This window comes from Ailuropoda melanoleuca, chromosome 14, assembly GCF_002007445.2.
Source record: "Ailuropoda melanoleuca isolate Jingjing chromosome 14, ASM200744v2, whole genome shotgun sequence".
Classification (NCBI taxonomy): domain Eukaryota; kingdom Metazoa; phylum Chordata; class Mammalia; order Carnivora; family Ursidae; genus Ailuropoda; species Ailuropoda melanoleuca.
Window position 1 is genome coordinate 21,350,666 of NC_048231.1, and position 24,053 is coordinate 21,374,718.

The 24,053-nt window shown below is 40.6% G+C and overlaps 1 protein-coding gene across 1 annotated transcript in view; it reads right to left on the reverse strand.

Moving 5' to 3' along the window:
- Positions 1 to 8,034: 8,034 nt before the first annotated feature.
- The window catches only part of SEL1L (SEL1L adaptor subunit of ERAD E3 ubiquitin ligase), a 53,204-nt gene continuing 37,185 nt past the window's right edge, over positions 8,035 to 24,053 (reverse strand). The window contains exons 13-21 of the mRNA XM_002918311.4: positions 23,619 to 23,696; positions 22,474 to 22,536; positions 21,123 to 21,210; positions 20,649 to 20,797; positions 19,727 to 19,892; positions 19,070 to 19,144; positions 18,135 to 18,307; positions 14,536 to 14,664; positions 8,035 to 12,273 (exon numbers count right to left, since the gene is read on the reverse strand). Coding sequence (XP_002918357.1) covers positions 12,064 to 12,273; positions 14,536 to 14,664; positions 18,135 to 18,307; positions 19,070 to 19,144; positions 19,727 to 19,892; positions 20,649 to 20,797; positions 21,123 to 21,210; positions 22,474 to 22,536; positions 23,619 to 23,696 — 1,131 coding nt within the window. The 3' untranslated portion in view covers positions 8,035 to 12,063. The remainder of the gene's footprint in view (positions 12,274 to 14,535; positions 14,665 to 18,134; positions 18,308 to 19,069; positions 19,145 to 19,726; positions 19,893 to 20,648; positions 20,798 to 21,122; positions 21,211 to 22,473; positions 22,537 to 23,618; positions 23,697 to 24,053) is intronic.

The window sequence follows — 24,053 nt, forward strand, 5'->3', positions numbered from 1 at the left end:
ACAGCCTCAGCCTTCTGTTACCTCGGTGTTTTAAAAACGAAGCAGCACGAGGGGGGCAAGGAGGCTGCACTGATGTTGCCAGATGGAGGCCCAGACGATAAACAGGGTGAGTCTGGAGGGTGGGAAGATGCCTGTGGGTGGGGTGAAGGGACACTTCCAGCACGCCTCGAGGGCCCTCTGTAGAGGCAGGGGGCCTCTGTTGGAGAATCCAAGCTGGTTTTGTTTTGTCTCGGGATCTTCACAGGAAAGAACTCTCCGAGAGCGGCCAAAGCACAAAGATACCGAGCAGGGAGGCTGGGCTAGAGATGGATGAGGGGCCACATTTCAGTACAGCCTGGGGTCTGGACCTTAGTCTGTCCCTGATGCCAGCTTCTGCGAGAGTCTGGGGGGCAGCCGTACCCCCGAAGGAGCTGCTTCACGAGCGTCTCTCTTCAGGGCGGGAGCACACGGTGAAGCCCCTTTGGAGCCATTGACTGGAATGGGGGACACATTCTCCATGCAGAGCATCTCCGCGCACTTTGGGGCAGGGGCCCACATCGTATAAAAGAAATATCACCCCCTGGAGAAGACAGGAGACATTACCCGAGTTAGCAGGAGATCCCAAGACCATGCCTGAGGCTGCCTGGAGTCCAACTAAATGGAGGGAGGTGGGTCCAGGGTTCTCACCGAGAGTGGAGCTGGAAGCCAAAGAAATAGTGTCGATGTGATAATATTTTTACCTCTGGGGTGACAGTATCTGCGAACACACTGGATCGGTTAGATAGGAGACAGGTGGAGTAAGAAGGGCCAGGTTGTTGGGGTTCTGGCAGCAAGCTTGGGGAGGGCTTTAGCCTGTAATGGTGAGCTATGGATGGTTCTTGAGTGGAGGAAATGCGTGTCTCTTGCAAATTGTTTGAGCACGATTAGTCTGATATACAGGGGAGATCGAAGGGGAGGGGATCAGAGATGTCATGGAGACGCTAAATGGTAGGACTGGAAGATCTTAGCCAACGTAATAATAAGCAGGAGTGAAGAGGGTGGAGGAGGTGAGACAGAGCACAGGGGAAGCATCTGTTTTCAGATGGGGGTGTCTCCTCTGCCTCCAGCCCTTGCCTCCCCATTTCCTGGCTGACTCCAACTTGTCCTCTACACTCCAGCCCTTCTTTCAGGAGACCCTCCAGCTACCATCTCCCTCTGCCAGCCAGGGGGCGGGACCCCACCTCCATCACTCCCTCCCAGCGGGGAGGGGGGGCGCGGAGCCACACCACCTCCATCACCCCCCTTACCCATGGGGTTGGAAGTGTGCCTTGGTCTGCCCCCTCTCTGGGCTGTGTGTCTCTCTTAAGGGCAGTGAGCTTGATTTTTCAGCGTTACATTGTGCACCCAACATGCATGCTATATGTGCTTATGGGGCTAGAAAAGAGGGAAGAGTCTAAAATGCCTCACTGGTTCTGGTTTTTTTACTTTCTTTTTGTTTTTGTTACATCTTAATTTTTTCAGATGTCGTCTTAACAAGTGAAAGTAGCACTGATGCGTGGGCAGCATAGGGGTAAGATTCTTTTTCTCCTAATCGTGTTCCTCCCAGCTCTCTGTGGATAAAATCATAATGCCGCACATTCACTGTGTATCCGTGTGTGTGCTGGGGTCCTTGGAGGGTGACAACCAATTGTGATATCTAAGACTTTTTCACATACTCCCTGCCCCAACAATAAAAAATTTTCCCCCTTTGGGGCCATGTGGAGAATTCCCTATGGAGAATACATGGTGTGGGGTGAGTGCATTTGTTTCTCTGGACTGTTGTAACAAGTTACCACAAACATGGTGGCTTAAAACAGCAGAAATTTATCGTCTGACAGTTCTGGAGCCCGGAGTTCCAAAATCAAGTTGTCAGCAGGGCTAGGCTCCCCCAAGGCTCTAGGGGGGAATTGTTCCTTGGCCTCTTGTAGCTTCTGGTGACTCTGGACACTTGCTGGCTTGTGTCTGTGTCATTCCAGTCCCTTCCCAAGGACTCTCTCCTGTCTTCCCCTTTTCTGTCAGTGTTGAATCTCCTGTCTTTCTCTCGGAAGGACACCTGTCATGGGATTTAGGGCCTGCCCTGATATTCCAGAAGATCTCATCTGGATATCCTTAGCTTTTTCCAAAACAAGGCCACATTCATAGGCGCCTAGGTCAAGGAATGAAAATATCTTGTTGGGAGCCACCATTGAAGCCACCACAGTGACTAAAATATTTTTAGGGGACGCCTGCCTGTGTCAGTGACACAAGCAAAAAAGCTCTGTGAACATTTCACAACGCACAGTGCTGGTCCGGTGTGGTTATTCAAATTCTGCGGCGCTTCTAGCAGTTACAAGGATTTTGTTGGGGGAAGCCGGGGAGGATAGGCCCCTCAGATTTCCCCCATCCCCAGAAAAGACCTCATTTTTTCCCCTCTGCCCCCTCCCCTCAGGTGTAGCCATTTGGTGCCCTCTAGTGGATTTTTTTGTAACTGCAAGTCTTAATTTTCCCAGGAAAAGATTCAGATTTTAAATGATTAGCTATAAGAGCCATAGAACAACAATTAAACAACGGCAGAAGGCACTTGGGGCATTTACATTATAACCCATCACAACTTACTGTCCACTCTCGGAGAAGTGGAGCTGGGCAGAGGACGCTGGCTGCGCTGTGGCTTCTGTATTCTTGTTTCCTGCTTTTCAATTTGCAAAGGGCTCTGTCCCTTCAGGGGGCTGCCTTCAGTGTGGCGTCCTCCTGCCCTCTGTCTGGAGCACAGTCACCCCCCGGAGGGGCCTCCAAGCCCGTGAGAGCACCCACTTGCTCTCCCTGCCCTCAGAGGGTTTCCTAGCAGGGATTTCTCCTCCCTGTGTGGCAATGGGGAGAAGAGAGCAGGGGAAGCAGGGGCATCTGACTCCAAGTGAGTAAATCACACAGTAATAAACCCTGCAAGGAAGTTCATCTGCATTTAAGCAGGTTTTCTCAAGGGCTGACTCTGGCTCTTAACCGTTTTTTAATAATGTTATTTTTAAGTCCATCCACAAATTCAAACATTAACCGAATTGATTTGTGTGTCAGGCATCATGCCAAACTCTGGGCACGCACGGGTGAGTCAGGCGGAAATGGTGTCGTTCTAACTCGGATTTACCAACAGGGAGACCGAGATTGAACAACTGCTGTGAATCATCAATGATAAGAAGCGCTGTAAAGGGAGAACACAGAGGGAGGCACAACAGGTGAGCCAGATTTAGTGTGGGGCTAGGCAAGGAACTGAGCAAAGCCAGGGATGAACCCTGCGCGTAAACACACTTCTCCCCTGGAGCTATTCATCTTTTTCACCAGTTCAGCTATTTCAGGAAAGCGGATGTGGGAGATCTCGTGCTAAACTTGTAGACAAATCAGGTAGGGGCATCAGGTAGGACAGTTACATTAATTCTCTTAAAAATTGAAATCAGGGGGGCGCCTGGGTGGCTCAGTCGTTAAGCCTCTGCCTTTGGCTCAGGGCGTGATCCCAGCATTCTGGGATCGAGTCCCACATCGGGCTCCTCCGCTGGGAGCCTGCTTCTTCCTCTCCCACTCCCCCTGCTTGTGTTCCTTCTCTCGCTGGCTGTCTCTGACAAATAAATAAATAAAATCTTTAAAAAAAAATTGAAATCAGGAAAAGCAGCTTTGGTTCCGAGCTCTTGGGGGCCATTTTAAAATGAAGTCCTTGAGGATGAGCCTTGGTGTCTCTGATTCCCTGGGTCACCCTATTTCTCCACAATTCATAACAGGAGGTGCATACAGAGAAGTTATCTAAAGCAAGTCAAACACTGATCTCTCCATAACCAACAGACTATTTGTTAAATTCAAAGGTTGCTGATGCCGGGAAGGAGAACAAATGTGTGATAATGGCAGCCTTTCCCCAAGATGGTCCCCATCAATTCCTTCCCACTCTGCCCACCCATCGGATTCTCCACTGGGAGGTGGCATCTATTCCTCCGCCCCACACCCCGTGGATCTGGGCTGGCCTCGGTGACTCACTGACCCGTAAGATGCAGTGGAAATGATGTTGGGGACTTCCAAGGCCAGGTCCTAAGAAGTCGTACAGCTCCACCCGGGCTCTTGAGATGCTCTGGGCCCCGAGACCCCCACACATGATGGGGCCATCCCAGCCCAGGCACCAGGTGTGAGTGAAGGAGCTGTCTTGGGTATCCTGGCCTGGAGGATGTCAAACAGAAGCTGTTCAAGCCACCCCAGCAGGGGCCTCAGACAGGGTGGCACAGAGATGAGCCCACCTCCAAGCGCTCTAGGTGTTTTCTCCTGCCTTTAAACTTGTAAAGCCGCAGAAGATGCCTGCAGACACTGCTTTAGCAACACAGGCTGAAAACAGAACAGCGTGTTAGCAGGGACCGGAGCAAGGCTGACATGTGGACTGGAGAACGTTGCAATATTTGGTTGTTACTTTTTCCTGTTCCCCACAGCACTGTGTTCACACTTCCTCTCTAAACCTCCCCATGCTGCATTGAGGAGACAGCATAACACACTACTTAAGAACTTGGGTTTTCTAGTGAAGACAGTGTCTTATGTGAATTCCAGTTTTACAACTTACACTGAGTGGCCTTGAGCAAATTGCTTAGCCTAGACCTCAGTTTCCTCATCTGTTAAATGGAATGACACACATAGTACTGACATCATGGAGCACTTAAGTTCAATAATGCATGTAAAGCACACAGTGCCTGTCATCTCTTCACATTTGGTGATCAGTCAATCCAGTGGTGGTTGGTGGGGATTCCCAGAGCACAAGGCCTGATCTTAACTCATCTTTAAATTCAATGTACATTTCAGTACCTGGGACATAGTGATTAATAAATGCTGTTGCATGCATGACAAAGTGAAACTGTAAGATCGACCTTTTTACCATAAAGGATAACTTTGCTTGTAAATTATTTGGAGCTAAGCACTTTAGGTCTATGGAATATGCCATTTCTACTATGAAGTCCTGTAAGAATCGGGTGTCAGTGGAAAATTAATTTCCATTGCTTTTGGCCTTTGAAAGCTCCAAGGGCTGGACAGGACTTTAATGACCATTCCTTGCAACCTGTCTCATGGTGCATATGTAAAGGGAGTGGTTTGCCCCAGGCCACCCAGCTGCTGTAGGTACCGGAGCCCAGTGCAGAACTCCTTCCCCGTTATGCTGGTGAAGGTGATCGATGGAGTCCTTACCCTCTTCCTTTGCATTGCAGGGCCATTCCGTGTGGTCAGGACCGATCACTAATCTCTTCTCCAAAGGGACGGCACACCTCTGGAGAGGCAATGGGAGAACCTGTCGCGAAGGCAAGAACCACCTTTAGGCCATGCACGTGGTGTGGGGACACTTCCTTTATGCATCTGTCCCACTTGTCATCGTGACGCTTACACCAGAACAATGACTCATCAGTAAAAAGCCCCTTGTATTAGTAGTAATAAGTCTGCTGGGATGCAGTTTAATTTTTCTGTAATTAAGGTTGGGGCTTCCTCCTGGTTCTTGGGTCTTTCTTCTGTTTCACTGCTCTCAGGCACAACTGTCCCGTTCCTGACTTCCTTTACTGTGTGTCTGCTCAGACTCTACAGATTCTTCTTTGGTCTAGCAAACCCGAGGACACAAATTAACAGTTTAGTTAGTTATGTAGTTTTAATTGTTTTAAGTTTTAAATGAGTGAGAAAACACAGATACCAAGTAAACACACTTAAGGCTTCTTCAACTGCTTTTTTTCTTGCCTTTGAACTCATAGAGGCTGCTGTTCACAGCTCTGGTGTGGACAGTTCCGCTTACGGCACCTTTTAATTTTATAGTCAAAATAGGGACTATAGGAAGATCTTGCACTGTTTTCACCTCTGCATTCTGGCAGCCAATTTCTGTGCGTTGTGTAAGATGACGCCAGCCAAAGAACACTGTTCAAACAGTACTGAGAAGAAAATAACATATTTGTGTAGCTTGGAAAAATTCAAGTAAATTCTTTACTAGGGCATAAGGATAATAAGACCAGCTGGATGAGTCTCTTCCCCTCCTCCCCTGCACAATCAAGACTAGTTTCTATTTGTTTTAAAAGATTTCATTTAGAACCAAAAAATTCAATTAATGAATTTTTTTCTAAGGAAAAAAAAAAAAACTACAGACAAGGGCCTGGGGGGCGAGTGGGGAAACCCAGATGTGCCAACTCTGAAACCCACAGCTGTGCTTTCAGATCTTGAAATAAATCTGTTTCCAAGAATGGAGGTTTCTGTTGTTCACATTTATATCTTGACTCATGCAAAAACATCAATGACGTCTTTATGTTCCAGGTTCAACTCCTTATTTAGGTTACTTGAACCTCATACCAAGCACTTGCAAGACTTCTGAGACATTCTTTTCAATCCTGACAGGCTAGCAATATTGAGTGGTAGGGAGAAGGCAAGGGAAACTGCAGTGAGCAATAACAGAAGATAATTATATGAATGTTCGAAGTCAACTAGCTGACCACATTCTATGAGAAAAAATTATGTGGGGTTTTAAGAGTTTAATACATAATTCAGCATTAACTGTTTAAAAGAAATTAATCCAGACCAAAAATATTTGGCCACTAGGAAAATCAAGAGTTTGGCTCAAAATGTAATACTAACAATAAATTACAAGGTTGGTAGAATCCCGAAAATTCGTAAGATTAACTTGTCTTTCTAAGTGGTGGCAGAAATACTTAAGAACCGTAACACAGCAGCTGTTTGAGCTGGTAGATTCTAAAGCTCATTTTTCCTTGCCTTAAAAAAAAGTTTTTTAAGTGGTTTCTACTACAGAAATTACTTCTAATTATTTACTTGCATATATTCACGTATATGCTGTTACAATGCATTAGCAAATGTCAAGGCTAGTATAATCAAATTATCATTAAGGAAGTTAAAGGAGAGAGGCTGTTTCTCATCCAGTTGCAGACTGAGGACTCATTTTAATGACTTCTCAGAAAAAGGCTAAGGGATAAATAGGCATCACACCAACCCCAAGTTGAATGGTCAAAATGTTGTTACAGCTCTGATGTCCAATTTCCCCACAACATTAATTATAGCCAAGGTCAGTCAAGGTTCTGTGGGGTGGCTGATTGTGCTCCCAGAAGAAAAATTTGAGATCCAATTTCTCACTTTCCACAATTTGCATCATCTGGACATTTTATCCAAGTATCTGATGCTTCTCAGCTGGAACATTGTAGCTCAATTTACTTTTTGAGTTGGCTGCTAGGAAATTAGGGCCAGACTTATAGCCTATATCTAACATGCATTTTGTGTGCCAAGTTCACTCCTGGTTTAATGTTTTCACTTCTCCTTTACCTAGATTGTCTTACTTAATCCACGTAAACTTTATCATTGTGTATGGCTCTGCAAGTCCTCTCTTAATAACTTTTTGGGACAAGGCAATGAATAAAACTTAAGATACATTTCACTATATATCACAGGCTAATTCAGGTTGAAGACCTCACAGATTTAGAAGGTGGTAATAGAAGGACACCTGGTTGGCTTGGCCAGTGCAGCATGACTCTTGATCTCAGGGTCATGAGTTTGAGCCCCATGATGGGTGTAGAGATTACTAATAAAGTGGTAATAGGGCAAAACAGGTAAGGGGATTTAGAGGTACACATTTCCAGTTATCACTATTTGGCCACTAGGAAACTCAAGAGTTTTGCTCAAAAGTGGTAATATGACAAGATAGGTAACGGGGATTAAGAGGTACAAACTTCAGTTATAAATCATGATATAACGTACAGTGTAGGGAATGAAGCCAATAATTCTATAACTTTATATAATGACAGATGGTGACCAGAATTGTGGGGATTTTATAATGTTAAAAAAAAAAAGGTAACATTTCTTAGTAAATTCATATTATCCCTATGACAAAATTCAACTTATAATAATCTGAATTTGGAGAGTTTAAAAGTAAATGAAAGATGGATTCAAACTGCCCCAAATGAATGTTCCCAGAAGCTTCTAAAATTCCAGAAAGGTCCATCGAAAACAGAATCATTCAGATTAAAAAAAAAAAAAGTCTGACTGGAAAGGTGCTTGGTCATGGCACATTATGGCATACAGGATAACCAGAGGTGGAGTCTTTATTTCACAAGTTTCAAGATACAGTACAAAACGAATCTGTACATCTCTCTATTAACAGGATTTGTTTACACAATTATATTACACTTCACCAGCCTTTATACCGTATTTAATTAAATACAAAATAAATTTACAAAAAAGTCTACCATGGTGTTCCTTCCAATGCCAGCTGATGGTCTTTTTAAACTTCTCCTAAATATTGATAGTGGTTATACCTTGATCATATCGACATTATGATTTCTTTTTTTAAATCAAAGAGACTAGTGTCAGCTTGTCTGTCTTCCAGATAGGAAAACAGTGCATGTAAGATGACTTCCTGCACATGACCAGGACAACCTTCTCATGCACACAAAATTGGGAGTTTTGCAAACTGTCACTTAAAAAAAATACAAATCAGTTTTGCTTGGGATATTTTAGATTTTCTTGAAATACCAAGTGAAAGGAGAAATTTAGCTTCAAGAACTCTTACACATTTAAAATTCAGGTAGTGGCTCAGACACTATGGTGTTTGGAAATTTTATATTTCCATTTATATTGGAGAGCAGTGACTGAGGAAAAAGGTTTTCATGAAGACAGAAGTTTCTTTTGCTTTATTTCTTGCATTCTTCTAGTCATAATATTGTGCAACACATGTTAAACTCACTTCCAGAACAAATACGAGCTGTCGTTGTGGCAAAAGTAGCCCACATTGCTCTTCTTGGCAGGTAAAGGGGCTGTTTATCTGACACTGTTTTGAAATGTGCATGTGAAACATTAGTCCAAACCTCTGTAAAGGAAGTTTTTTGCAGATGGAGCCAGACAGTAATACACATGTACACACATGAAGAGTTGTGGTCTCCATTTACAGGCTTGCATGCATACTTCCAAAACGCTGGTTTGAAGAATATAAGGAGCAAAGAAAGGAGGGAAAAATGAAGCCAAAAAAAAAAAAAAAAATCCTACACAAAATACTTAGGTTTCCTGGAGGCAAGAGCAGCTCCTTAATTAAGTAAAGCATCCGATCATGGTCAGATCACGGTAGAAGTTTCTACAACTTCCCAATGGTACAGAGCTAGAACAACTGAGCAGTAAAACTTCCACAAATTAACCTTATATGCACAAGGGTAACAAACCCTCAAGCGTATTAAGGTAAATGATTCCAAAGTTAATCTCATTCAAGTGCTGAAATGATGAATTTTGGGGAAAAAAAAGGCATTTACTTTTTCTGTGCCATTGAATATTAACCAAAAATAAGATAAGCCTTACTCAGAAAACAGAAACAAAAGTTTCAAACACAGAAAGAAAACAAAAAACCCAAACACCAATGCTACCTTTGTAACATAAAATAGAAGCAAACGATGGTCTCGAGACTCTGAAAACAGTTAACTAACCACAAACCAAACAGAGAGGAGAACATAAGCTAAGTACTCCTGTCGTGACCTTCGAAGGCAGGAAGACAGGCTAACGGGGTCAGGAGACAGGCTACCACAGAGAAACGAAGCTGCACTCAATCTGCTAACTCTAAATTCTAACATTAAAACTCCTGAATCCCGGAGTTAGTTTCATGTCACTGACATTAACTAGCTTTAGTTACTGTCATTTTATTCAAATGGATGCCATTTGATTAGTTAAGTATTGAGCATTATTTTAGGAGAAACACCAAACCCAGTTCCTACTTGCCTAGGTATTATGTCCCATGAACAGAGAAGAAAAAGGGAGCGAAGTATTTTGCTACAGTCATGAGGACTGAAGTCACAAGCCATAGAACAAAGTTATTTTAAATATACTGATCAAATTTCCTGTTGCAAATGACCCAGGGGTCAAGGAGGCGGTGGAAACAAGCCAGGAAGAGCCTATGTGGAATATCAGTAATAAGAAGGACAGGGCAGTTAGTGGTACACTAGCAGGAAGTCTGTTATTGCATGAAGAACACGACCGCGCCTTCCCATCTGGCTTTAGGTAGAGCACGCTGCTTTAGGAAATGTCTCTTCAAAGCACGAATGGAGGGAAGTAAAGCCAGAGATACAAAATGCGGCCAAAGGAGAAATCAGGTAGATGGATGGTAGAGGGGGAGGAAGGGAAGTTCAGTCATCTTGGAGGGTTTTAAAACATTTAAATACATTAGGACAGTTCCTTCGAAATGAAACGTGGCCGCTCCCGTGAACTCGACTCATCTTTGAAGGGTGGGGAGAAGAGGCAGTGGTGAAGACACCAACATATTGTACCAACCGCACTCAAATCTCTCTCAGCGTAAGAGGTCAAACCCGTCTTACTACTCAAGAGCTGCCCAAAGCAACAGGACGCTCTGGAGGGTCAAACTTCCTACCTTTCGGATATGCTCTTATACACATGGTTCTGCGACCACCTCTTCAAATTTGGAAGCAATTATGTGGGAGTAAAGTTTGCTTACCAGGTTTCTCATAATACTCTAACACACACACAAAGAGCATACGACTTCACATTGAAAGCCTTCATGTTCATTACAGACTCATTAAATCTAGTTCTAAATACAACCCCAACTTCAAAAACCAAAGTCTTACAACTCTACAGGTAATAAGCTCTTCAAGTTTTCTGGCAGATGAGGGATTATGGAAAAAAGAGTAGAAAGGTTACTATAAACAGACTGAGGTCAGGAGGCATAGAAAGCCTGCTCAGATACTAACGTAGTCTCAGACTAGACATAGGTGGTGAATACCACCATCTGACAATAAAAAGAAATACAAATTCGGTGTACGTTTAAATTTCTTCATTTGTAGGATATGTGAAGTCCTCGATTTTCTCTGTTGTTGCTGTGCTCCACTCTATTTAACCAGGCAATTCTCAAGTGTCACAGCCTTGATTTTTCTAGTTACCAGTGGGAGGGTGGTGCATAGGACAGCTAAGGAAGTGGCTGACTTTCTACTGTAATAGAAAACTGCAGAAGTAAAAACCGACCTGAACAGTATAAACGGGCTTTGGCTTTCCTTAAGCACTGAGTTTAATGCATCTTAGATTCTCTGAGTTTCAGTTTTGTAATGGTAGTCACTGTATGCCACATCCTGGCAATCATATTTCAAATAGGAAGAATTCAGGAGGGGGAGATCTGTTCTTTTGCAGTAAGAAATGCAAAGTAAAATCCTGGGAACAAATGCTTCATCTTTCAGGAAAGTGTGTCTATCATCTCGGTACCCCACCCAAAGTTCTTTAATTTGGTTTTCTAATTTCTCCCACTTAGTCCATCCTCTGGCTTCTGGATCAAGGCTCTGTATACTCAAAACAAACAAGCAAATTACAGTGAGTAAGTGGGGGCAAATTCACATGTTAGCTCAAGGAGTCAGTTCACTGAGTTTTATATATTCCATTCCAAAGAAGTGAAGTTCACATAAAACTCTTTAACACGCCTTTCAGTCTTTGAAGGAGAGAAGTATGGCATAAGTATGACAATCACCAATAAGAAACCTCCCAGCCTTCCCTGTTAAAATAACCAATATGTGAGTATGTACACTTGCATGTGGATTTGGTAAGAGTTCCTCAGTTATTGCAGTTCTGAAACGATTTGAAGACTTTTTTTTTTTTTTTTTTTTTTTTTAAANAGTTCTATTTTCAGACTTTCAAACATGTTAAGGTTAAACTTGCAACTAACTGGTTTTTCCTTTTTATAGTGATCAGTTTTTAGTGTTGATGCACAAGACCTTAAAGGTGGTTGATAGAAGAACTTATGCACATTGAGAGAATGACCAAAAGGACCCAAGAAAGACAGCTGGGTACAGCAGACATTGAGTGTCTCATATGTTTCCAGAAAAAGGGGGGGGGGCACTGAGAGCTGTTATTCCATACGGCACTGAAACAAACATTCAACTCAGTTTAGGTGAGAGTTACTTATCCCTGAAAATAAAGGCATCAGATTCTAAGCAGCTTTAGGAATTCAATGCTTCCTTGTGCCTCTTCCAGGAGGTGACCGCTGATCCGAAGTCCTAAATCAAATGCAAGTGTTCTCAGCAAACGATTTCCTTGGTGGTCACTGATCAAGGCTGGACACGGTGGCTGTTACTGTGGTGGCTGCTGCTCTGGTGGCCCCTCCTGCTGTGGTGGCACTGGCCGTGGCCCTGGAGGCCTGGGGAGAGGCATGTCTTGGTGCTGCCTCTGCCTATAAGCTATCACTGTTCCCAAGAGCAATGCGATGATGGTCATGAGGTAAAGGTCCCACTCAGGTCCCAAAAGCTGGTCCATGTCAAGTTGGGTGAACATATCTCGAATCTTAATGAGGATAATACAAAAAATCATTATGATCACTAAAATGTCAGAGAAGGAACTAGGAAAAAGTTACAACACAAATTAGAGATGAATACAGAATGTATTAAAGTCATTGGTTTTAGGAACATTTCGCAATTCAATTTTAAAAAATGGCTTTAAAAGCTTTCAACTGAAACTCAAAAAATAACTCGTCTCAGGAACTGAATTATTATTTTGTAACAGCAGGTGATATAAAGTGTCTAACAGAGCTCCTTTCCATCAGTAATCCAACTCACTCATTTCCTACCATTTTTCATAGAAAATACTTGCAAGGAATACTGGGGACAGTGGAGAGCCAAGAGGGGGAGTGATCAGTGTCTCTGCATGCCTGTCACCAAGCTGTCATGGCGGCACACCAGCTGAGAAGCCCCGTTCTCATGACAGCAGGAGATTTCACGTCTTCTGTCATGTAACTGACGATGGCAGGAATTCCAACGTTTAATAGCTGAATGACTTATGCTTTTTAAATAGGATTTCACTAAATCTTTAACACCTGAATTTGAACTTAAAAGTTATGTTCTTTGTCTATGATACTTTGTTTTACTGTCACTTAAGAGAAGTCACTCCTGATATTTTCGGACTGCTACCTACCTACAAAGGAAATAAACACGGGGTATAAGCCTTTATATAGAAATAAAGTTATATTTAAAATGTCCCCATAATATATATTTGTAGGTACAGGTGCTAAATTTTTCTGGAAAAAGATTATAAGAAACTATTAACTGTGTTTCCTGGGATGGGACCTGTAATAGGAGGTTTTGTGTTTTCTGTACTGACTTTCTCCTCTTATCTTACTTATCATTCTCTCTCTCTTTTTTTTTAGTTGGAATATCTACATGGTAGGATTTTGGAGCATTTTATTGTCTTCTTTATACTTCTGTATTTAAAAAAAAAACAACAAAAATTGAATACCGCCTGACCAAATCTTGGACTATAATCAGCAGTTTCTTAGTCCTACAAACTGTGAGAGACAAGGGTCTGAAATAGCCCCGAGAGAGAGAGACAGCAGGCTGCCACACTGTTAGCTTTTCAATTAAAGGAGCAAAGATTGTTTCCATTACTGGAGGCTACACCACGCCTGGTTCATGCTATCAAGCAATTATATACTTGCCATTGCAAATGTATAAGCAATAGGAAGGATGGAGTCATGCATGGAGGCCCTCAACAGCACAGGATAGGGCTGCAAAAAGGAGCAGCATGGACTCCAATTACATCTGTGTCACAAAGAAGGAAAAGCCTGTTCTGGAATTGAATGCTCAAATGGTATATCAACCTGTCCTGAAAGGTATTAACAAAAGGTTGAAATATCATCCTATCCTGGTCTGGAGTGAACTCAAGTTAAATGGCCCTTGTTTCTGCATACATTTTAGGATTTTCAGAGTTAAATCCTGCATCAGTTAATCCATTGTGAGGAAGTAGAGGTAAAGCAAATGTAAACCAGGAGAACCCAGAAGCACTTAGGTCAGTGCTTTTGAAAGGAATGGGGAAGCCACCTCTTGTCCGGGTTCTACCGTCAGCTTATTTATGTAGTTCAAGGTATTTTTAGAGAACAAAGCTCCAGTGGTGCTTTCAACATGGTTCACACTATCAGAAGGACCTGAAGCACAACAGCCTGAGCAGGTTCTTGGGTTCTACTTCTCCCCTTTTTAAAAATTCTCTTTTAAGGGACTGGTCTGAGTCATTGCTGGGCAGTCATTTGACTTACTGTTTACTGAATTCAGTTAACTACTGTTTCAAATGGCCAAGGGTTGGTCTCTGTTTTCTCTAAATCAGAAGACACCTGCATCAATGAAAACTGCTTAGCACCTGGAGCCACTGTCAAACGCTACTGCTCCGTGGCTACCTTCACCCCATACCCGATGCAGTCTCCTGCTACTTCACCTGGGGAAAAGGGAAAGCACCAGACACTGGCAGGACACACCTCCCCTCTCCCCAGACTTTTTAGATATAAACCTCTGGACTGAGCAGCTTATATCATTTATATTTTAAATAGAAGAGGCATAGAGGGGTGCCTGGGTGGCTCAGTTAAATGGCCAACTCTTGATTTCAGCTCAGGTCATGATCTCAGGATCCTGGGACAGAGCCCCAGGTCAGGCTCCATGCTCAGCAGGGAGTCTGCATGAGGATTCTCTCCCTCTGCCCCTCCCCCCTTCAAACATGCTCTGTTGCTCTCTAAAATAAAAAAATCTTAAAAAAAAAAAAAAAAAAAAGGCATGGAACACTTACATTTGTTTCCCGTATGTACTGCAAGAAATATACCACACCCAATTTGCATAGTGCTAGGAAGACTGGTACTTGTGCGTCTGGGCTGGCTTCAGCAGCCATGTCATAAAAACGTTTTGCAAGGTGAATATCCTAGAATATAGGTAATAAACCAAAATTCATCTCTTGTTAAAATAAGTAAAAATAAAATTATTTAGTTTATACATTCAGATACCAGTTTATATATTTAGAACATTTATTTTACCTTTTAAGTTTTCATTTTAAAATTCCCTGTACCTAAAGGAAAAACCCAACCTGTAATTGGGTAATATTTCTTTAATTATCTAACTGCTTAATTTTGAAAAATTTAACTGAAAAATTTTAAGATTTAGCTCATATTCCTCCTGCCTAATGTCCCATTTGCTGGGCAGATGTGCTGTATACAGCTACATACCTATGCATAACATAGGTCAATCTAAAGATTTCCGGGGGCCACCTGTTAAGTCTCAAGTTAATTTTTCTTACTTAAAACTTCAGTCAGTGTAAGCAATTTCTGGTTTCAGTTTGGAGCAGCGATCTTCGAACCTAGTAACATGCTCATGGATAGTTTTAGGGGACTCCCATTCTGCGTTTCTCTGACTTAGACATATTTCTGTAAAAGATGAAACAAGTCATTATGAATTCTGGCCCAGACTGGAGTGTTCTGCATACAGATAAAAGCAGAACGGCACAGTGGGATGCTGTGAAATTTTCATTTTACAACCTCACCTTTTCTATGCCCCAACTATTGTCAAAGAAGACCAAACTCCAAGGAAAGAAGAATTCCATGAGACATGGGAAAGAAAGGCTAAACATTAAAAAGGACTTTTTCCACATAGTTCAACATAAGCAGTTACTTTCAGCTATTCCCTAAACTGTCGCTAGGGTGTGTCGTTAGTTAAAAAGAAGGTTCTCTTCGGTTACTAACAGTTATAATATAGTTAGTCTGGTTTTAAAAAAATGTAACAAATTTTTTTTGGATTGCCACATTTTTCAAGATCATGGATCAAACTTTATGTGATAACATCAACTTCTGTGTGGATGATTTAATAGGGTAATTAAATCTTATCAATTACATCCTGAATTATTTATTCTATATAAACCAATCCTCATTTTATCCTTAATATTTTTCTAGCTGTACTAGATGCTGGACTGAATAGTTTTTAGTAGTATGAATGCTTCTTTCTTTAAAAAATGGGGAGAAAAAAAAGGGAAAAGGTGATCATAATGTCTTACAAAAATTAATGGAGTCATTCTGATTTTTATACACAATTAATTATTCTTAAAAGTTGCATCCCAGAGTTCCTTCCCCCCATTCTCATCTATGAAATTCTGTTTTTTATCATAATCTTTATTCACAAGAATTTATATAAGCTTATACATTATATTACAAATTAAATTATGAGAATGCACATTGATTAATTTTCTTGGCTTCTAATCTATTATAAAACCAGACTGTCAAACTATTAATTTTATTTGAATTAAAAAAATGAAGTCAGACTTGCTGACAGAAGCCAAGTTTTATCTGGCTGACTGGCCTGACAACTAAGAGAGGCTTCAGTAACTTGGTAATATGGCAGAATCTTCCCCAAGCTGAATGCACTCTGCCTGCAGTTCCAGAGTCTTGATAAAACTATATTTAATATTGACTATAAATATAATATATAAATATATTCAAAACTATATCTAATATTAATATAAATGTAAAATATAAAAATTTACATATAGGGATTAAAAATTAATATTCAAATGTGGTAAAATAAAAGGTACTTGGACAAAAAATAGTGCATTAGCAAAATGAAAATGAACAACTTGCCCTTAAGTACATTAGGTCAATAAAGTGCCTCTAAGTGACAGAGTGAGGAGTATAATCAGTTATTTGATAAATCCTGGTGAAGCCTTTCAGCACTCCACCCAGAAACTGAGAAGGTGAATGACTCCAGTGACCAGGGAATAAACACATTTTTTGCAAGTCTCTAGTTTCCAACTCCTTGCTTTCAACAAGAGTGAAGGGGGACCTAACCAAGTTGTCAGTGACAGATCATTGAAAATAATTTTAATGACAGATCACTCTGATTTTTGGCACGTTATAGACTAAATGTTGTGTCCTTCCTAAACTTCTATGTGGAAACTCTCCCCCCTGTGAGGGCTGGGATTAGGAGGTGAGATCTCTGAGAGGTTATCAGGATTAGATAAGGTTGTAAGGGCAGAGCTCTCACGAATGGGATTAGCATCCTTAAAGGGAGTCTCTTAAGTGCCTGCTGCTTCTTTCCTGCTCTTTCCCAGGTAAGGACAAAAGCCAGAAGACCTCTGTCTCTGGCCTAGGAAGCAGGGCCTCACCAGACACCAGATCCACCGCCACCCTGCACTGCAACTTCGCAGCCTCTAGAACTGTGAGAAATCCTGCTACTTAAGCCCCCAATCTACGGCATTCTGTTACGGCAGCCCGAAAGAAGACGGCACATAACTCTAAAGCAGTTTAAAGAATTAAGTGACCTTGCTCTAAGATTCCTCCCATTCGAATATACTTGTTTATGTGAACAAGATTCCAGTCATACATTTATAAAAATGAAAAATGAAATTCATGCTAAATCTACTCAATGATGCTTAAACTAATTTTTAAAAGATGCTCCATTCATCTCATTAAAAGATGCATTTTCAGTAATTACCACAAAAGTAAAATTTTTATGAAATTTATAGTATTATGTTGATTTATTCAATACTGTATTGATAATTAACTATGACTAATAATATCTCATGAATTTTTCTTAACACTTAAGTGCCTATCATCATAGGAAATAAAATTTAAAATCTAAGTTTAACATGCTTTGTTTCAGATAAGTATAATCTAGTGATTAGTAAAATATCTAAGTATTAAAAACATTACATTACTATGTGATGTTATGGGAATAATGAACTGAAAATATGAATTCAGGAAGAAAAGGAAAAGATACCATTTTCATTTAATAAATTTGCTGTGTATTTGAAAAAATTAATGAGGGCATAAAAATTTTGGTATTTAGAGTAATTTAGTCACTTTTTTTAATTTTTAGAGAGTGTTGGTGCTTAATATAGCTAGAATTTAGACCCTTTGGAGCTTATGATGAAAATTTTTAATGTCAAATTAAAAATTTGTAGGAGAACACACAGTTTATCAAAATTCTCTTCAGGGCATAAAGGCAAAAACTTAAGCCCATGGGTCTAAAGAACATTAGATTGTATTAGGAAGGCAGAAGACTCAGAAATACATTTTTATCAGTACCAAACATCTTATTTTGAAATAACTTAGAAACAATAGAATTTGGCTGAACATGGACAGTTTCTCAAACAAGGAGTTACCAATCGAGGCAGAACTGCATTTCCGTTTTAATCATTCTGTTTTTGGCTTACTATCCTAAACACAGCAATGTGTGTTTGATGATGAGAGAGATGCAAGGATGGGCTTCTGAAATATTACAAAACTGTCTCATAACTTGGTACCTAAAATCTGAGCACATTCCAAAGAAAGCCCGTATTCTATAAAAATGCAGACGATTCCCCCAAATCACAATTACATCAAACATTTGTTTTGAAGCCACACTCACCTGTTTAATGCCTAGTCCTTTCTCATGCATATATCCCAGATTAAACATAGCTTGTGCGCTGTGTTGCTGCTCAGATGCTAGACGATAATGAATAAATGCAGTCTCGTAGTCTACGTCAGTGCCAAAGCCATAGAAATGGTAGTCTCCAAGCTTAATTCTAGCCACGGTATAGCCTTAAACAAAAATTAAATGCAAAATGCCAATCAATAAAGTGTGTTTCAAACAGGCCAAACCGTTATTTTTACCTCCTGTTAACATGCTTACATAAAACAGAATTTTAATTTGTAGTACATAAACTTTACAACTAATCCTTCAGCCAAGCTATAAATTCAATCAAGACTTAAACTAGAGGTGTTGCTCTTCCTAGGAAGGCTTTGTAATAGGGAGAAATAAAACAAGGTGGGTGGAAATCCCTACACTTCACAAGAACACTCTTCAAATGAGCATGTTCTAGTCTATCATGCCATTTACACTGGGAAGTCGTTCAACTGGACCATTGTTCGGGTCTGAAGAAGGGACAGCCAGGCAAAGTTGAAAGGAGCATGTGTGAGAAAGAAATATTCAAACAAAAAAAGGGGGGAAAGGTTAAAATCTTTGGGGGTTTTAGGCTAGTGTTTTATTACATATTCTATTTGATTCTCATTTTACACAGCATACTGGCCTCAAACTAAAAATCAAAGAGTAAACCAGAACATGATATAAATGTCCAGTACAAAGTCCTCACAATTCAATTTAGAAACCTGGGGACTAGAACTTCTGTTTGAAGAATAAATAAATCATGATGCAAGTAAGTTAAGCAATAGTGGGTCTGTCTGCTTAATTTTAAGTTGACGAATGACATTATTTAATTTTTTGTGGAAGGTAAGAAAACAAAACAGAGACAGTGAAGAAAGGTCCTGGGTGAAACTGTTCCCTAGATTGGAGTGGCCACTCACCTTGCGAGGCAGCCCTGTTCCAGTGCAGCAAAGCTCTGGGGTAAGTCTCGTTCTCCCCCACGATGGTTGCTTCCCCTATGGGGAGACGAAGTAAATACAAATCAGGCACTTAAGAAAGACAGGCACTAGACTTTAGGCTTCATTTATAAGCCAGGGTGGATATGTGGAACATAATTTAAACAAGAATTGGGATATGGCAAATATTAAATGAAAAAAGCACTGTACTGACATTAAACCAGGATTAGAATAAAATGCTGAGTTCAGAGGAATCCCTGCCTCCGTCTAGGACGCACTACTTCCTGCAACATGTTATATCCACAGAACTAATAAGGAGACTAACTACTGAGCAGCTTCTAGAGACCTGAGTACCACTGGAAAAACAATGCTGTTATATCTGATGTATTTTGAAAGATGGATTTACTGGAAGCAGTTAACTTTGTGACAAATGGCAAATCAATTTCTACTGTCAACTCTAACATATAACACTAACTTGGTTGGCTTAGGGAGCTAAGGGAAATTACTCAAGCACGCGTGTTGTTAAGGTCTATTTACAACAATAAAGAGTTTCTTTGTGGCTTTTTTGCTTTAAGCATGAACAGGTTATCCGATGTGAGCGTTTGTATTCTAAAGCCAAGGCAGGATGGCAGTGAACCTTACTCTGGTCGAGAATGAAGGCTGCATTGCTCTGCGCCACTTCGTAGCCCTGTTCGGCCAGCAGGAGGTACTGGATCACGGCGGCATTGTAGTCGCCGTCTTTGTAGCTGTTATAGGCCGTCATAAGCCTCTCAGACCAACGGCCTCGTTCACATACGTTCTTAAACAGCTGTGAGAACAAGAGAAAAAAAACCCATAACAAAGTAAGGAACGTATACCTGAAAATCAGTTTTGCACCTTGACTACAAGTGACTGTTAAGCTACTTGTGAATCTCTGGCAGCTTTATTAAATACATACAGAAGTCTGGGATTTTATTTGAAGCTTTCAGTTAGTCTTTAGAAGAGGTTTATAAAAATAATAGTAAACAACTATACACCATTACCCTCGCCAGGCGCTGTTCTAGGGCTTGTTTTATGTACAGTATATACAGAATTTCCCTCAAAGCTCCCATGAGGTCACGCAGGACACTCTATGAGGTAAGTCCTATTAACTGCCCCATTTCACAACCAAAGAAACTGAAGCACCGAGAGGTTAGGAAATTGTGTCAAGCATTCATCAAATGCCACTCTGAAGTGCCAGTTATGAGAGCGCTAAAGAAGAAAAGTTCCCTTTGGGAGACATCAGCATTCCCCTTTACAACATTCATTTTTGGTGCTGTTTCAGGTACTTTCTAGGTGCTAGAGAGACTGCAGACACCACCACCTCTCCTTAAAGCCTCGGATTCTAGGGGGGAGAGACACATGCGATAAATAAGCACGACAGTGACACACAGGCCCCGAGTCTTCCCCCAGTGTATCAAAACTAATAGGCTGAGTCTGTTTCTACTTGAGACAAAATCACGCAAAGAAAACCAGAATGAAAATGACAGACTTTCCTCCTGGGAAAACTAATTTCCTGGGTCCAAGTCGGTAGAAAAGCCCTTACCTCCACTGCAGTGTGACACGATCGCATCACACCTGTGCCGCTGGCGTGCATCTGTGCTAGGTTATAGAAAGCCAAGATATGGCCTCCCTGAGAAGCTAAGTTAAAATACTTCAAGGCCTGTTTATAATCCCTCTTGACTCCAATGCCATCTGCAAGGAAAATCACACAAAAGGTCAGAAATAGTCTTAATGAAAATTTAGCTGAAGCACCAGAGAAGCCTTAAATAATGAGTAAAATTAAATGAAATTCAGAATTCTTACTCAGGAAAGATGTGAATCTTACTAATGCAGATTAGTATATTAATATAGATTAACATAATTTACAATGAAAAACAAGATGCACACATCATTGAATTGGGAGAATATTAATCAGCCAGAATGCAAAAGCTCTCATTTCCACATCATAGCGGCATCTAGTGGAAAATAAGTAATTTAGATCTTGGTGTGTACAGTGTTTAACACCAGTGTTACTTACTATAGTACATAGAGCCAAGCTGCAGTTGCCCATCCACCCAGCCTTGTTCAGCAGCTTTCTGGAAATACTTTAGTGCCAGATCATAATTCTGTAGGAAAAGAGGTCACATGATTACATGATGAGAAAACTCAAAAGGTTCACATACTCAAAAGTTAGGAGAGTCATTCATTAAAAAGAGTTAACAAAACACATAATAAGATATTCTCAAAGAGCCATTACAAAGACTACCTTCTAAATTTTTATAATATACAGGTGGTAGTCTATGTCACAGAGGGATTAATATATTTAAGACTGTGAACAATCTGTATGTTCACTCTCACAAAGCCTACACAATGCTAGTTCTGGTTCTTTGGAGAAACCCTGGAACATAAGACCAGGACTTAAGAAACACTCATTTCTTTCCATTTAACTAACAAATCTTTTTGAAACCTCAATTTTTCTAACATTAAATAAGGAAAATTATTCTCTCCTTACTCATTCTTTCCCTATGTAGCTTATTAAGCACTATATGGTTATTAGATTTCAAATATCATACCTATCCACAGAAAAAAATTAAAACTAAGATCACTACTGAATTTTAGTGTCCTAAAATGATGAGAAGGAATCAAAATGAGAACACCTACAGATTAGAATCCTAAACCTAACTCTTCATTTCAGGCCCAAATTAAATACATTTTACTTGGAGAGATCACACAGAGAAGTGGAAAGCAATGAGAATCTCAGGGCATCCAACATGAGGAAGTAGTACAGAAGAATGAGAAGTAATGGCCTAGGAAAACCAAGAGAACTTGCAGAATTCCAGGGAAGAAAGCGTTCAAGTGTGTTCAAGTGATGCAGAACCAAAAAGTCAACAGGAGCTGACATTTGGGAGGTTACTGGTGACCTGCATGGAGCAGTTACATGAGGCAGAAGCCTGACTGCTGAGAGCTAAAGAGTGAGTTCATTCTTTCAAGAAACCTGGCTTTGTAATGAAGGACTGGAGACAAGAGAGGTAGTAGATAGAAGGGCAAAGAATAGAACAGAATGCTTTTCTCCTTCTAAATGGGAGGAACAAGCATTTTCTTAGGCTTGAGCGAAGAAGTAGGGAGGGAGAAGTCTTAGAGGGATGGAAGCATAGGTAGGGTAGAGCACAGACAGAATGAGAGACAGCTTCACATCTTTAGCGAAAGTGCCAGAGACAGAGCCATTCGAAGAAGGCAGTTAGTATGAGGGTACTGGGTACTCAGAGAACGGGAAAAGGTTCAGCTCTAGTTATAGAGGAAGGATTTCACCCAGGCTGGAAGCTAGTTATACTTCCCCACTTCACCAGCTGACTGCTTGTTTAAGTCAGAATGTTAGACCGAAAACTTACAACTTGAACTCCTCTCCCGTAGAGGTAAGCCATCCCAAGTCCACTCTGTCCAACTGGGTTGCCCTGCAAACCAGAGACAAAAGAGTGAAAGGATTCATTCAAACAAACAAACGAACAAACAAAAAACAGGCAAGAGTAAGTGACTACCAAAGAAATAATTTACAAGCGTATTCAAAAAATGTCTTTGCATTTTTCAATTCAAAATTCTCCTTCCCAGCAGGCTAAATGTTAATACTGACTTTCAGAGATTTGGGGGTCTTCAGTAATTTGCTGAAAAAGACGAAAGAGTGCATTTATCTAGAATTGAATTTTGGTGAGTTACCTTATGACCATCTGTTCCATGAGTTTATGATAGAAAACATGACTACTATATTTCTTCTTAAAATTAAAAGTAGGTCACTTTTTGGGTAGTTTTTCATTGGTAACCTCCCTCCCCAATAAAGAAGGAAGATGCCCTAGTGTAAAGTCAACAACCATGTAAAACAGCATTATTGGGATCAGGTGGCAAAGACACACTTAAGATTACTGGAGTGTCACAGAACAAAGATAATCATTGGTTTGAGACCTGAAAGAGAAAAATCTAAAATTCAACCTAAACGTGGATGGACAGAGGCATCTCTTAAAAAGTGTCACAGCGCTCCCTTGGAAAATACTCAACTGACGTTTGGAACTAAAGTAATATGAAGCTGTCAAGGAGAGAAGCGTACACACTGGAGGCATACAGGGTCTTAAATATTCATATGTAGTTTTCTCTGGGCCAAAGAAAGCCTAAATTTTATATTTATGATTATTGAAAGTACCCAGTTATGTAAGTTTTAAACCTCAATTTGCAATACAAATAGGGCAAATTACAATAACTCTCAATTTCATCACTAAAATCAGTACTTCCCCTATGAGGAAACTTCTCAATGAAATTGAAACAGAGGCTTAATATTCAATAATTTGCACCCCCCCCCAAATAAATTGCTTTATATTGGATAGTTTTTTTTTTTCTTCTAGCCAGTCCATTCCCATGAATCACACTTACATAAATACTTTCAATAATTTGAGACATGAGTTTATGATTAATCCTTCAGTATAATAAACTTATTTATTAAAATAATAATATGGCACACATTTCAATACACTGAGTCATGAAGTCTTACCATGTCAGCAGCTTTCTTGAAGTAGTGAAGAGCTGTCTCATTACTCTGTGGTACAATATCACTTCCCTCTGAATACATCTGGAAAACAGAGCCTAATTTTATTAAGAGCTATACCCCTCTCACCTATAATGAATTTCTATCTCATGTCATTCTGGTTTTGTTAGGTATCATGAAATCTTTGAACAGTTTAAAATTCCCCATAGGATATTTAGATATTTTAGATTTATTTGTCATAACAAATTTATGACTTTTCTATAAACATGAATATATTAAAATCAGTTCACAGATCAATCTCAGGAGGAGGAAGCCTTTAACTCTGGGTGAATCTTGTCTCTCACTCTATCCCAGGGGAGTCAAATGGTTCATGAGTTGCTTGGGTCATTGATTACACGAGAGAAAGGGGTGTTGATGACAACGCCCACTTCCCTCTCTCCT